The sequence below is a fragment of the Cryptococcus depauperatus genome, chromosome 3 (assembly GCF_001720195.1).
Source record: "Cryptococcus depauperatus CBS 7841 chromosome 3, complete sequence".
NCBI lineage: Eukaryota > Fungi > Basidiomycota > Tremellomycetes > Tremellales > Cryptococcaceae > Cryptococcus > Cryptococcus depauperatus.
In genome coordinates this window covers 2,054,927-2,067,888 of record NC_089470.1, presented here as the reverse complement: position 1 = coordinate 2,067,888, position 12,962 = coordinate 2,054,927, and the positions used below count along the sequence as shown (strand labels likewise).

Here is a 12,962-nt window from a genome sequence, read left to right as displayed (position 1 = left end):
GTAAGTCATACTTGGGCGACATACAGTCGTATTGCTTAGCTGAATGAGCGTCAACGGTCAATTCCTCATACTGAATGGTGGTGCTACGGTCGCGATAGACAGCTCTATCCAAACGTCGCAACCGAGGAATCACGTACAATCTACACATGTGATGTAGCCAAGAATACATCACTATCACTGAATCCAAATGACAGCTGCCTCAAACGAGACTCTTGCGTGCTTTTCTTATGCAAGGACGTCTGTCCTTAAAACCCATTTGTCCCCCGATACAACAACCTCTCCTTCATGTCGCATACACCCACCACCACTGACACCATGCCAATGCAACAACATTCTCCCAGCCTTGGGCTCAATCACAATCTTTTCTTCCTGCCCTTTCTGCCCGCCGCTCTTGGCGTTTTTTCTGCCTTTTTTCCTGTCATTCTCATGTGGATAAAATATAGTACTACCGCCCTTGACACCATCCGCAAGGTAAATCAACACTGTCCAACAACTTTGTCGACGTGAAGCAGGGTCAAGTTGAGGCATATCGTAATGCTGGCCAAAGAAGGCATGAGCAGGGTAATGATATACTCTGATGTTTGGCGAGAGTGCTGCTTTGGCAGTATAAGGCGGTGAAAGAGCAGGTAGATGAGGGAGAATGAGTCTCAAGAGTTCAGAAGCAATCTCGGGAGATTGTAAAGATGCTCGACCTATCAATAGGTGTATACTTAATTTACGCAGCAGATATAGTTCAAAAAGCGCTACTCACTTCCAGTCCTCTCTGCTTCTCCCCTTCCAGCCTTTTTAGGACCTTCCAACTCCAACGATTGAGCCCATGCAAAAACAGCACGCAAGTCAGCGGGAGAAAAGAATCCGTCAACAATGTATATTTGGTCGGCAAGGATTGAGTTGACGCTGAGATGTGGCTTGGCCTTAATATAGTTGAATGGAATAGCCATTTAATAGAATGAAGCAAGAAATAATGAAGAAAAAGATGTAAATTATATATTAATGTTTGTTGTAGCAACTGAAGTGGAGGTCGTGTCCGGACATGATCTCCACTTTCGTTGACAACCATTAAATGTCAAGTATATCAATTGTTTTCGCTGCAAATCTGTTTTCTCTTCTTCTTTACTTGTATAATGCCACAATGACATTAAAAACACCCAAGGAAGTTACAGAAACAATAAATCCTTCCGGAAGTCGTCGACTTGTATTGATACTTTGTTTCCCACTATTCTTTCTGCTGGCGATACCTTTTTGGTGGTATACAACTTCCATCGAAAGATTGGCTTTACCAGAGAGCAGGATATTGGCATTGAACAACATAGTGGTCTGTCGGATGTGATTTGGATCTCTCTGATAGCAGACTAATATTGAGGATATAGCTGCCAACCCCACGAGCTCAGATCCTGATTACAGCCGACTCTGATGCTTTCCCTCCTCCAGCTCCAGGGAGAAAGAAATTCGAGACAAAAACGATACTTGAGAACCTTGGGAAAGAAGTAGTTAAAGGTGTAGACGGAATCTATGCTAGAGATCCAGAGAGTAGGAGGAATACGAGATGGTGGGATCTGGTATATAACGGTGAGTGTTCGAGATTATGCACAGAATGAAAATTCACAAAACTAGTCGATGAGTATCATCAAAGCCCTCCAATGAAAGTGCACTTCAGGCTATCGCAATATGCGAATACGTCTTTCCCTTTGGAGCCATACGTTCAACCTCCTGAAACAGGATTGATGACCTCTGGCAATTCAGCAGGCACTCTAGTCATACCTGTCCATCCTGACCAGATAGGAGACCGTAATCTTAAACGTAAAGTTGCGTCTTTTTTCCAGGCGTTGTTAATAAATCTGTGCTCTAGTACATTACAAGATCACACTCATCAACGCTATTCTATCAGTTTTCCCTTCCAAGGTACCAAAGATCCCCCTTCGAGCGCTGAGTTATACCCCAAACATCACCCTCAGCTTTGTATTGCTCAATGAAGACGCGACCGAAGGTAGTTACGTGCGCAGCTGGGATATTCAAGACGCCATTAGACGTAAGTGGACTCTTATGTTCCAGCAGCGAAGCTTACGAAATCAGACCATTTTCTACCACATCTCGAGCCATTGAAACATGTCTTCAACTTTTCAATTGAGTCACAAGTTCTCTACCATGCCCCTCTAAGTTTTGAGCCCATCCCTGGGTATGTTAGTCAGGATAGACGAGAGAGCACTCTGGATGAAGCAGTGGATGTTATCAAGAACGCGAACAAAATCAACGAGAAGGAACTTGCTGAAGCAGTCGAGGATATGTATGCTGAACAGAGGCAGAAGACCTGGTTTGTGAGTGATGAACAAATGAAGATTTTTGTCAATGCAGAGAAATGGTCTTTAGGTAAGTTGGACTGGGATTGACGGTACACTCATTGATGATATGACAAGATTCTGCTAGCACAAATAATCCAGTGTTACGGTTTTTACTTTATGTGCCCTCTGCTAGACATCGGCCGATGCAATTAGCCACTGAGAGTGAGTCGTACTCATAGGTGTGTAAACTGTGCTAACGACAGAAATAGATACAGCTCAATCTTTTCTTCTGCCGCAATACGGAGGAGTGGTCTTACTCAACCCTTCAATCCCCTCTTCAGATATATCAGTATTCCATCTCTCCATGTCTGCTCTTACTCCTTCTTTCCATCTCTTTACTCAACATCTGTACTCACTCTTAGCCCTTCCTGCTCTTCCTTACGCTTCCAATAAACTGAACACTCCACCTCCGCTTTCACCACTCCAACCTCCAAATGATCTTATCCAACCTCTTACACCATGGCAAGTCTACCAAATCATGCTGGCAAGATCAAAAGAAAATTGTGAAGAGACGATTAAGACGTTGAATGGAATTGTAAAGTTGGTACGAAAAATTCGAGAGATGAAGGTTGGTCAAGGTGTCAAGGCCATTGTGACAGGGGCTGTGGAGAAGTTGGAACTTGTGCAGGTGAGTATATCCGCGGATCAGAAACGGGTTAGCAATCACAGTTATTGACTTTTTTAATCTAAAGTCAACAAGTATGTCTGTTTCTGAAGTTTTCACCCTCACCCGTGAGGCCGTGGGTCTTGCTAATCAAGCTTTCTTTGATCCATCAATGATGGGTCTTTTGTATTTTGTGAGTCCAAGCTATCTTATGACGGATATCTTTTGTCGCTTATCCAAGTCCCTCATAGCCTAACGAGCACAAAGTTGCAGTGTATACACCGCTTTTTGCTCCCATTTCTATACCACTGATAATTGGATTACTAAGGGAACTGATAGCGCGAAAAAAGAGGAGACAAGCCAAAAAGAAAGAGTCAGAAATCGCTGGCAGGGAATTTCCGACAGAAGCTGATACAGAAAGGGAAAAAGGGATAATTTCGCCCAAGGAAATTGAGGTACAATCCACAGAAGCTCCAGAATTATCTTTAGATTCCATACAAACACTTCGCTCACGGAAAGTACGACTTTGATATTGACGAGATGAAGAAGCTTAGTTTGCTTTGTGAAATCGTGATCGCTAGAATGACTAAGAGAGCAGTCCAGTACCACAGTCATCTCATGAGCGATCCGTATCTGATACATATCAATCTAATATCGTAATCACATTCTCCGTCTTGTGACTCTTTTTGACGTTTCAGCCTCAGGTGCTCTCTTTACTCCTCTCTCATCCAATTCACCTTCCTCCGGTCCTACTTCCCCATCCTCCAAACTAGTTGCTGTCTTCCCACGATGTCCCGTAGCAGACACACCTCGCATGCTACTTGTAGGTCTACTTGGCAATCCATAAGATCCCAAACGTGATGCATTTTGACCGCGATTGTTGGAGAAGGGCAAAGGAGAGGCAGAAGGACGTGAAGGAAGGCTATGTCCCGCTGACGGTGGTTTTAGCAAAGGATTAGAGGAAGGTGAAGCCTTGCTAGTGGGTTGGAATGAAGGAGCAGCTGCATTGAGTTTAGCATATGAAGAAACAGGACCAGTAGATGATTCTGCTGCGGGCTCGGCCTTTTCAATGATGGCAGTCGCAAGCAAAGGGTCCACTGGAAGCTTGATACCTCGACAATCTTCGATGAGCTTTATGACCTGGGAGAACAACTCTGATCGTGTCTGAGAAGTTTGAACATAGACATCATGGGAGGCACGTTGTTCTTCAAGAGAATTCTGTAATGCCGCGATATCCCTGGCAATACATTTCAGTGATCAGAAGGAATTGTAGCGCAACATAAACGCACTCATCAAGCTCAGCTTTGGTTTTTGACCTTGTTTTGATTTTGGTTGCCAATCCATCGCATTTTGCTCGATGGTCTCTTAAAGTCCTCGCTTTTTCCAAGTCTTCTTTCTCATTCTGTAAGAGCTCTTGCATCTTTTCGGTTCTTTCCACAATTGCCAAAGACTGCTTTTCGTAATCCTCTTTTTGTCTCTTCAGATTTGCAACAGACCCCATAATCCGTTCAATTCCAGCTCGCCACTTCAATACCTCTAGCCTCACAAGCTGCCTCTCTATATCATTCTCTTCAAGAGAGTCGGATGACTTTGAGAGTGGTATACGATGAAGACGTTTGAGTAGAGGCTTCAGGTCGCGGTCGGAGTGAGTGATACGATAGCGGTTAAGCGCATCTAGGATGGTTGAGCGAGAGACTTTTCAGTAAGAAACATACATACCTTCTGAAAATGGCGCTGAAGACATGTTAAATGATAAGGAAATGAAGAGAATTCTGAAACAAAGAGGAAAAGCAACAGGTAATGTTTAACATGTCCGGACATATCAGCCTCTTTTTTTTTTTTCCATCGATAATGCTTTGCTACAAGAGTTGTTTTTTTTTGCATCACATTATTTATCTTATCTAATCTTTCATCGAGACTTAAACAAAATCACCGGATGATGGAAGATGAACCTCAAGCAGAAAGCTCAAAAGCTGCTTCTGCCAGAATGCGTCATCTGCACAGGCAACCTCCTTCTCTGGTGTCCAATCCTCAAGCTGCTATACACCCTGCAACTTCGCAACTGATTTATCCAACATCTGCTCACCATAGCTTGCAAGGTTACTTAGTTGCTTCGGCTGGTTACTCCTTGCCTCCAAGGCTTCTACCACTACCTACTGTTCTTACGCCAGCAAAGAAGCTGTCAGTCTCGCCTTCTGGAGAATGGATTGTTTTCTTTCATCCCAACACGACAGATAATCAAGGAGGCACATTGGCCATATATCCTCAGACGATACTTTCGCCTATAGCAGCTCCTTCTACAACGGTTCCATTTGCCACTTTTGCTCTCGACTCGGAACCATTGGCAGTTACACATTTGTACCCTCCAAGAACTTTTCTGGCACACTCAAGAGCACCTCCTCAAGGCCCACGTCCTCCTGTGGGACATGATGATGCTCGTGGACCTACTTTTGTCGTCTTGACAACTGCCCAAATCTTGTTGTTTTATCCTTGTCCAGTTTCTGTCTCATCACAAATGGATGGCAGGCTTACATGGGCGATGAATGTACTAGGCTGTCCCTTGTTCACAGTATGGCACTCAACGTCTGATCGGCCAGCACCCTCTAAAAACGACGAAAAGATAAGCAGAGGATGGATGGCGATTGTATCGGGAAACGAAGGTGTATGGGCTGGATGGGAATCAAAGGGGCGATCAGGTGTGGTGAAGGCAAACATCGGAATGGATGTAGATGGGAGATATTGTGAGTTGAACGGACATTCTAGTTCATCTCTTATTGACATCCCGTCAGTTATGCAAACAATACCTATGCCTGCATTACCTTTTATTGTCCCTCCTCATATGGAAGGAATCGAAGGTAACGATAGCATGAGAGCGACTTTGCAAGGCATGGTATTCATTCCTCTTCCTCCAAATGACCGTGTTCAGATCAAGGACGAGGACAACGTTTCAATGAATGAAGAGAACGGAAAGAAATCTACAGATAGCTATTTATGCTTTGAGAGAATCGGGGTCGTCTTGATCTATCATGATTTTGGCAAGTATCATGAGTTTACGAAATTTACTAATCTCCCCTGTAGTATCATACTCACAGGAATATTCCGTGCGTCTTAGGTTCGAGACAATTGCCTGTGAAAGAAGACAACTCACTTTGGCGCCGGGGTTCAGTGAGATCTCTGCAGGGAATGGAGCCGATACGAGCATTATATATGACTGGGTAAATCATTCAATTATTTTGCAAGATGAAAGAATTTGACGGAAAGTTTCTCAGTTTTCGACCCCTAGCCCTATTAAGACAGTTACGAGCCCACCATTCTACACGATGAAGTCTTTACTCCCTATCCCTTCTGTTCCCCCCCATACATTAGCTATTGCCGTCCTCTCGCGACCTGAAGGTTTCCAACGAGTTCACATTGATCTTGCCTCAGATGAATGGAATGTTACGAATGATTTCCTCATCAACAATTTGGAAGGCAACGAAATGAATGTTGTGCCTAGCCAAGGAGCGGAAAGGGGCCAACTTGGTCTTTGTGCGATCCTTGGGAATGATTATCCACAGCTTGGCGTCACAAAGCAGCTTGAAGGTGGTATTTCTGTACAAATAGCGAATAGCCACTAACCACTTGATATAGGTCAGGCTATCTTGGGTGAACTATTACCTTCGGCATCGCAAACTCAACAGTATGCAGCTTGGACGGCTTCAAGTATCATCTTGGCTGAAAGGCAAGGGTTGAACTGGTCAGATGTGATTCGAGCTGCTAGCGCCATTGTTCCGTCTTCTTCGCTCAAAGGTCAGAAACTTCAAGGTCATTATTGTCAGATATTATGCTCATTCAGCATATTAGACTTTGAAAACGACCTTTTTGAGCGCGTTTTTCGTCTCGCAAGGGAAGAAGTTGAGGTAGATCAGCTCCGGCTACTCTTGAGAGTACAAATTGCAATATTCAGCATTTTCAAAGATTCACGACTAGAGCTTGCTACTAGCATCATGAGGTTATATGAAGCTAGTGAATTAGTAAGCAGTTGTGCCATATTTGAAGAGAACGAACCCATATCATTTGACCTTGGTGAGCTCTGGACTCTTAACTATTCTTAGAGCGCTCTTGAACTAAACTGCACTTTAGACTCCATTTGGCCCCTAATTTCGATAATTGAATGGGCTTTCAATATAATCTCAGATGCTATACGCGAAACGATTGCTCTTGGCGCCACAGAAGAATGGGAGGAATCTTCCGGAACGGTGTCAGATGGTAAGACCAAATGATGTCTTTGTCATCATGTTCTCACACCCTTCTCAGACATATCATCATCTATATTACTGCTCCAGCCCACCCTTCGTGCCCTCACTCTTCACGTCCTTTCGCAGCTCTATCAACTCATTGCTTTCTTATCCAACTTGGAAAGGCCTATCCTTCAGCCTGAGAACCGCATTCTTCCAGCAGCTATCGCTCGAGACCCTATGGCTACAATCATCGCACGAGAACAGGTAAAAGGGATTGCAGCTGGGCAAGGTATCAACGTTGAACAGTGGGGTGAAAAATTGGAAAGCTGTCAGTCTCAGTTTTGTCTCTAATCTTAGTGACAACGGTTGACAATCTAGACACCGGAGTCTCGGACCAATCCGTTGCGACCCAATCCCTATTGCGCCTGTCTCTCTTTCCCCTTCGTGCAGACATATCTAGTTTTCTGCAGCATATAAATGAGTCTTTGAGCCTCTCAACGTCTGATTTATATCGGTACGATTCTCCAAACAGAGTGGACTATGACGCAATTGAATGGAGCCCTTTACCTGCTGTCGACGAGCAGGGTCCAAAGAAACAAACTGTTCTCTGTCAGCGGTGTGGATGGAGGACCGAAGCATTGACCAGGATTGGCGTGAAAGTACAGGGAGACAGTCCATGGGCGCGATGGAAAAGAGAGAGAGAGAGAAGCTGTATTTGCGGGGGAACATGGATGAGGAAGGAATTGGGAACTTTGCGTGATTAGTGTTGTATATCATCTTGTCATTCTTGTGAAAGGGCAATCTGTTTTGTTCGATAACGTCTATATTCAATTTATTTTCTCATTTTCAGGCAGCTTTGACTAAATGCATGAAGGAGCAGTATCTGTCCTTTTTATGACCTAAAGCCCAAGATCCAAGTGTCACAACCAAGTAAAAAATACAGGAAGGGTATCACGAAAGATATACAAGATAATATAATATAAATCAAGAATAACCATAAACCAAATTATATCGTACAAGTCCTACTTTTTACAAAGTGAACTATATCATCGTCAATTAAATAGCGATAACTAAATATAAATTCGTTGTTTTATGTAGGGACAGGAAGAACATCACTGACGATGCACGGAGATGCATGGAGATTGAAGGTGTTGTTGGCGGACGGAGCAAAGTTCCAAATCATAACATCACCGTCATCTGCAGAAGAATTAGTAATCTATTGACGACAAGGCCATATATTTACCTGAACCAGTGACAATCATATCGTCGCTCAACTGCAACGATGTGACAGCACCTCTGTGGCCGACAAGAGTCTGGACACATTGTGCACTCTCTCTATCCCAAACCTTGATCGTTCTATCATGACTTGCAGATACCAATCTCAAAGCGTCAATATCGACGGCCCAAACACCCTCAATATGGCCAAATAAAGTTGAAAGCTCATGCCCAGTCTCAACATTCCAAAGTTTCACAGTTCCATCCAAAGAACCAGAAGCAAGAATCGCTTTCTTTTCACGACCTTGAGACCTTTCGCGTTGATCTGATTTGGCGTCTTTGCTGTCAGGAGAGTGGACATAAATACGAGGCTGACAAATGTCTTGACGTGAGCGACCTCGGTGCTCAATCGGGTTAAAACCTTCGGGGGCATTATCGAGTGCGATGGTATTTGGGCCATCGGCAGTCTGAGAACCAGGAGGAGAGTAATTGGAAGCGCTGATAAATCCTGATGTCGACAAAGGGGTGGACTGACGTTCTTGGCGTCGGTCGCGGGCGGCAACGTCGTCTTCAGTCATATCCACCATCAGGACTTTGAGGGACTGGATCTGAGCTTTGTGACCTTCAAAAGTACGAATACATGTCTCAGTCTTAAGATCCCAGAGTTTAATAGTCATGTCGTCAGATGCAGAAAACAGCATTTGACCGGGTTCAACGTCTGGATGAGCTGGCTCCTCGGGTATAAGAATGGGAGACTTGGCTTTTGAGCATCTATTGCTTACAGCTTGTGTGAAGCTAGGTAGCGCAGCAGGATCTGTATCAGATGGGGAGGTCCTACCGTCCCACAAAACGACACTATTGACCCAATCCTCGTGGCCGCGCAGTATGCACTTGTTTCCAGTGCGAAAATTCCAAATCTGGATAGTAGAATCGGCGGAACCACTCGCTAAAAGATATCCATTGTAATGGAGTGCGACCACACCATCGGTATGACCATCCATTACTCTCAAGCATTCTCCGGCTCTCCAATTCCACATTCGCACGGTGCCGTCCATGGATCCAGTGAAGAGCAACATTTGATCAAACTGAAGGGCCCGGATTGCACGATCATGGCCTCTGAGAACTCGCTTTTCTTCGCCTGTGTCAAGGTTCCATACGCGAACTGTGCAATCATAAGATCCGGTTATAAGGACTGGATAGGAAGGATTGGTGAGAGCAGTATGGTATTGAAGACACATAACGCTGTCAGCATGCCCCTGCAAAAAATCAGTATTATTGCCAACACCCAGGGGCTTGAACTAACCTTGAGCACCTTGGTGTTGCATCTTCCCTTTCTCCAATTTCTCTCAACCATCAACCTCTCACAATATACAGTTTTCCACGGCCTTGTCAGTCGAGCTCCTCTAGGCAGAATCTTATTTATAAGCTTGGTATCGTTCAATTCATGGTTAAATGAATTTCTGGATTTCTTGCCAGGCTTATCAGGCGAATCAAGGGTGGATCTCTTCAGACTTTGAGAACCGCTTCCGCTGCCTGCTGTGGATAAAGGATACTTTGCTGGAGAATCACATAACTTGAGTCCAGCTGGTCCAGAGCCATGTCCATCTATTTGACCAGACAGAACTTGATCTCTCGTTACGAGTCTACTATTTCCATTCTCACCGTTGTGTTTATGATCATGTTCCAGTAAGCCGGCAGGACTTCTATCTTTCAGCTCAACCCTCAGGCGTTTTCGTTCGAGAAGCGGAAGACCCCAGCCACACTTGTCGCACTTGCGATCAATGTGCTGGCCACACATTCTACGCCAAAGAAGATCGTCGTCGGCGAGGGCTTTCCAAGATTTGGAAACTTGGGCGGCGCGGCCAAGCGAAAAAGCATCGAGGTAGCCAAGTATCCGAAGGGAAGTCTCTCGAGGAAGGAGAGAAAAGGGATCAATCCGAATAATATGAACAAGGGAGTCAGAGAGATGCGACAGTTGTGAACTGATTAATACCGAATGAGTGCGAGCACACCCAACATGAACAGTACTCACAAACAGCACATCGTAAGGATGCCCTCAAGAATTATTTTTCTTTTGCCATGAGATGCAGCAGAAAACAATGACCATGCTTGCGTGATGGCTACCCGTTCAGAAGGGTTAAGATTGTCCAGCGACTAACAATAAGTCAGTGAAATCAAGATACTGCAGAATCGTTTTCACCTACACGTTGCAGCTTTTCGTTCATGTTTTGGTTAGCCATCTGCTTATGCCTCACACAGAGTTTCCTCCCAGCCCGAGTTGGCAAAACGTCTAGAGCCTGTTCGGGTGGCAAACGCGCCGAGTCGGTTGGAAAAGGAGTGACTGTCGATGAGGTTGAGAGAGGCATGGTGTATAAAGAGAATGAGTGGCGAGATGATTATATAAAGAGTATGTCTACTAGTCCAAGATTTTACAAGCAATGCGATTTTAACGGGAAATATCAAACCCAATGGAAAGGAAAGAATAAAAAAACAATGAAAAATAATGTTGAAAAATACCCAAAAACATCCAAAATTAAAATGGCAAGAGATCATTATGGGGACCCATGTCGGCGATCTCCGCCAATTTCGGAATCAAATTGAAATTCCAGAACGGCATTCACACCAATTATGTGATTATTCCAGATTGAAAAGTCTTAATCTCGAATGATTAGAAAATCACGTCTTCATTTTCTAATCATTCTCAATTTATTACGATATTTTTTTCTAATTCCTATTCAACATAGATTGTATATTATTTTCCTCATTTTATCCCGAAATTTATTCTTACAAGCTCGTCATTTAGACAAATATTTCATCTTTCTTTTGTTTTTCTTTCTCATCAATTTTTCATCTTCTTACTTTCGACGCAACACTCGGCAACTCTCGAGCTTCAAAAAGACGACCTATGCAATGAGTACTTAATTTCGGTTGTCTACCAACGTCGCCCTCGTAACCCAGGACGACTGAGAATGAATCTTTGTTGAATAAAGCAACGTTCAACAAGCCAGCATTGCTCCGCAAAGTTGACAATCCGTCAGTCATTGAAAAAATTATTTGACCTGCGCTTCCGCGCACCACATCATTATTTTAACGGCTCCATCTGCTCGTATTCGCTTCTCCTGTGCGAACTGCGATTCCTGAATGGGCCAATATCAAATCATCTTTTCTTCGTCACTCATCTCCTTCTCGTGGCTTCTTCCAGAGAAGGAGAGAGGAAGACTTGCTGACATTCCTTGCCTTCCATCTGATAATTAGGGATTCGATTATCAAGCCGTTCAAGCCTGACACATTATATGTGCGAACCATTCGTATTGGCACGGTATGCAAAATATATCATTTGCAAGTTGTTGATACGATACACGAATAGATTGTGGCCGTATACGCTTCCCAGAGCTGTATTGCTTGGCGATTAGTTAAAGAAATGGTTAGACTAATAATTGATAGAGCTGTCCATTACTGTCGGTTCATCGCATGTGGCCCATCTCTGGCCACCATTATGCTGTCTCAATCATCTTTTCACTCAACTCGCATGTTTTCAATTTCTACCAATGATACGTAGAATGGGATTCCGGTGACGCATTTTCAAGACTTGCTCTTTTCTTGGACTTGTCTGGATGCCTGGGTTTAATCTCTGTACAGCCCTCCTTCGTCCTCTTTTGCCAAATCCACGTCCTTGCCCAGTTCACCGCCATGCTTTTCGACCTCTGGCAATCCCTTACCCATCCTCCAGCCGTCGATTTCATCCCTCATTGACTCCAATTTCGCCTTCAAGGCTTTACCAACAAACCCAATACCAGAACTAGACTCATCCTCGATCGCATGGATGGCCTGCGTAAAGGCTGAAGAAAGGTGCAAGAAGGTATCTTGAAATACTTGGGGCTATGGATGAAAGCCTCATCAGTTTGCTAACTTCCTAGTAACCACAACACCGCTAACATACGTTACCAAAGACCCCTCTGACGTCCCCATGTCGCTCCGGTGCGCCAGCTCCAGGCATAGACCCAGACGGTGCGGGCTGCCCGCCTACATCTGGATATATCTTTACAAGTTTGTAGTCAGCATGTATGGCTTCGTATTCGTTTCTTTGATGGCAAGCTACGACCATACTTCTCGAGGGATTTCAACTCACACCAGCAGGATTTTCGCTACAAGTCAAGGTATAAGCCATTAGCTTTGAATCAACAGAATGAGAAACCAAGCGTACGGAGAGATACCGGGGCCTTGGGTAGTATCATGTCGAAGGATAGCATCGCCAGTTTTGTTCAGTCCTAAGAGTTGGCCATGAGATTGAAGAAAGTCTGGGTGGCTGGTTCAATCATTTACTTTCAAAGTCGGACATAGCCTTTCTGTTGGTGTTTGCTTTTGGATGGATACCAGTTGTGTCAAGTATGAACTCAACTATTCTTTAAATTAAAATGACTTTTCTAATGATGAATAGCCATTGGTGATGAGCTGGCTTTTATGACGTCATATCTGTTCTCGTTTGACCTCCACTTTTCTAATGCTAACCAATGGCAAACGAATTTTGTAAATGCATATCTAAAATGTACAATGGATTGTAAACCTATGCTAATGCTGTCAAGT

At 44.1% G+C, this 12,962-nt stretch overlaps 6 protein-coding genes across 6 annotated transcripts; 2 read left to right on the top strand and 4 right to left on the bottom strand.

The window, feature by feature from the left end:
* Positions 1-225: 225 nt before the first annotated feature.
* On the bottom strand, positions 226-941 carry L203_103097 (uncharacterized protein; the record flags this gene model as incomplete). The annotated part of the gene is made up of 2 exons (XM_066212503.1): positions 226-692; positions 752-941. 2 exons carry the CDS (start codon positions 939-941, stop codon positions 226-228), a joined length of 657 nt encoding a protein of 218 aa, XP_066068600.1.
* Positions 942-1,132: 191 nt separating this feature from the next.
* Positions 1,133-3,473, top strand: L203_103096 (uncharacterized protein; the record flags this gene model as incomplete). Its single annotated transcript, XM_066212502.1, has 9 exons — positions 1,133-1,315; positions 1,371-1,569; positions 1,615-1,800; positions 1,850-2,029; positions 2,074-2,367; positions 2,415-2,501; positions 2,549-2,967; positions 3,032-3,136; positions 3,195-3,473. The coding sequence occupies 9 exons, from the start codon at positions 1,133-1,135 to the stop codon at positions 3,471-3,473; spliced, it is 1,932 nt and encodes a 643-aa protein (XP_066068599.1).
* A 130-nt stretch (positions 3,474-3,603) lies between these two features.
* L203_103095 (uncharacterized protein) lies at positions 3,604-4,687 on the bottom strand (the record flags this gene model as incomplete). The annotated part of the gene is made up of 3 exons (XM_066212501.1): positions 3,604-4,180; positions 4,233-4,617; positions 4,663-4,687. The coding sequence occupies 3 exons, from the start codon at positions 4,685-4,687 to the stop codon at positions 3,604-3,606; spliced, it is 987 nt and encodes a 328-aa protein (XP_066068598.1).
* A 192-nt stretch (positions 4,688-4,879) lies between these two features.
* Positions 4,880-7,927, top strand: L203_103094 (uncharacterized protein; the record flags this gene model as incomplete). Its single annotated transcript, XM_066212500.1, has 9 exons — positions 4,880-5,684; positions 5,733-5,978; positions 6,022-6,158; positions 6,213-6,525; positions 6,574-6,732; positions 6,787-7,008; positions 7,066-7,191; positions 7,240-7,491; positions 7,542-7,927. The coding sequence occupies 9 exons, from the start codon at positions 4,880-4,882 to the stop codon at positions 7,925-7,927; spliced, it is 2,646 nt and encodes an 881-aa protein (XP_066068597.1).
* Positions 7,928-8,253: 326 nt separating this feature from the next.
* Positions 8,254-10,744, bottom strand: L203_103093 (uncharacterized protein; the record flags this gene model as incomplete). The annotated part of the gene is made up of 5 exons (XM_066212499.1): positions 8,254-8,360; positions 8,407-9,634; positions 9,682-10,360; positions 10,411-10,532; positions 10,583-10,744. 5 exons carry the CDS (start codon positions 10,742-10,744, stop codon positions 8,254-8,256), a joined length of 2,298 nt encoding a protein of 765 aa, XP_066068596.1.
* Positions 10,745-12,002: 1,258 nt separating this feature from the next.
* L203_103092 (uncharacterized protein) lies at positions 12,003-12,717 on the bottom strand (the record flags this gene model as incomplete). The annotated part of the gene is made up of 5 exons (XM_066212498.1): positions 12,003-12,257; positions 12,319-12,417; positions 12,508-12,523; positions 12,583-12,646; positions 12,702-12,717. The coding sequence occupies 5 exons, from the start codon at positions 12,715-12,717 to the stop codon at positions 12,003-12,005; spliced, it is 450 nt and encodes a 149-aa protein (XP_066068595.1).
* Between the last annotated feature and the right edge of the window lie 245 nt (positions 12,718-12,962).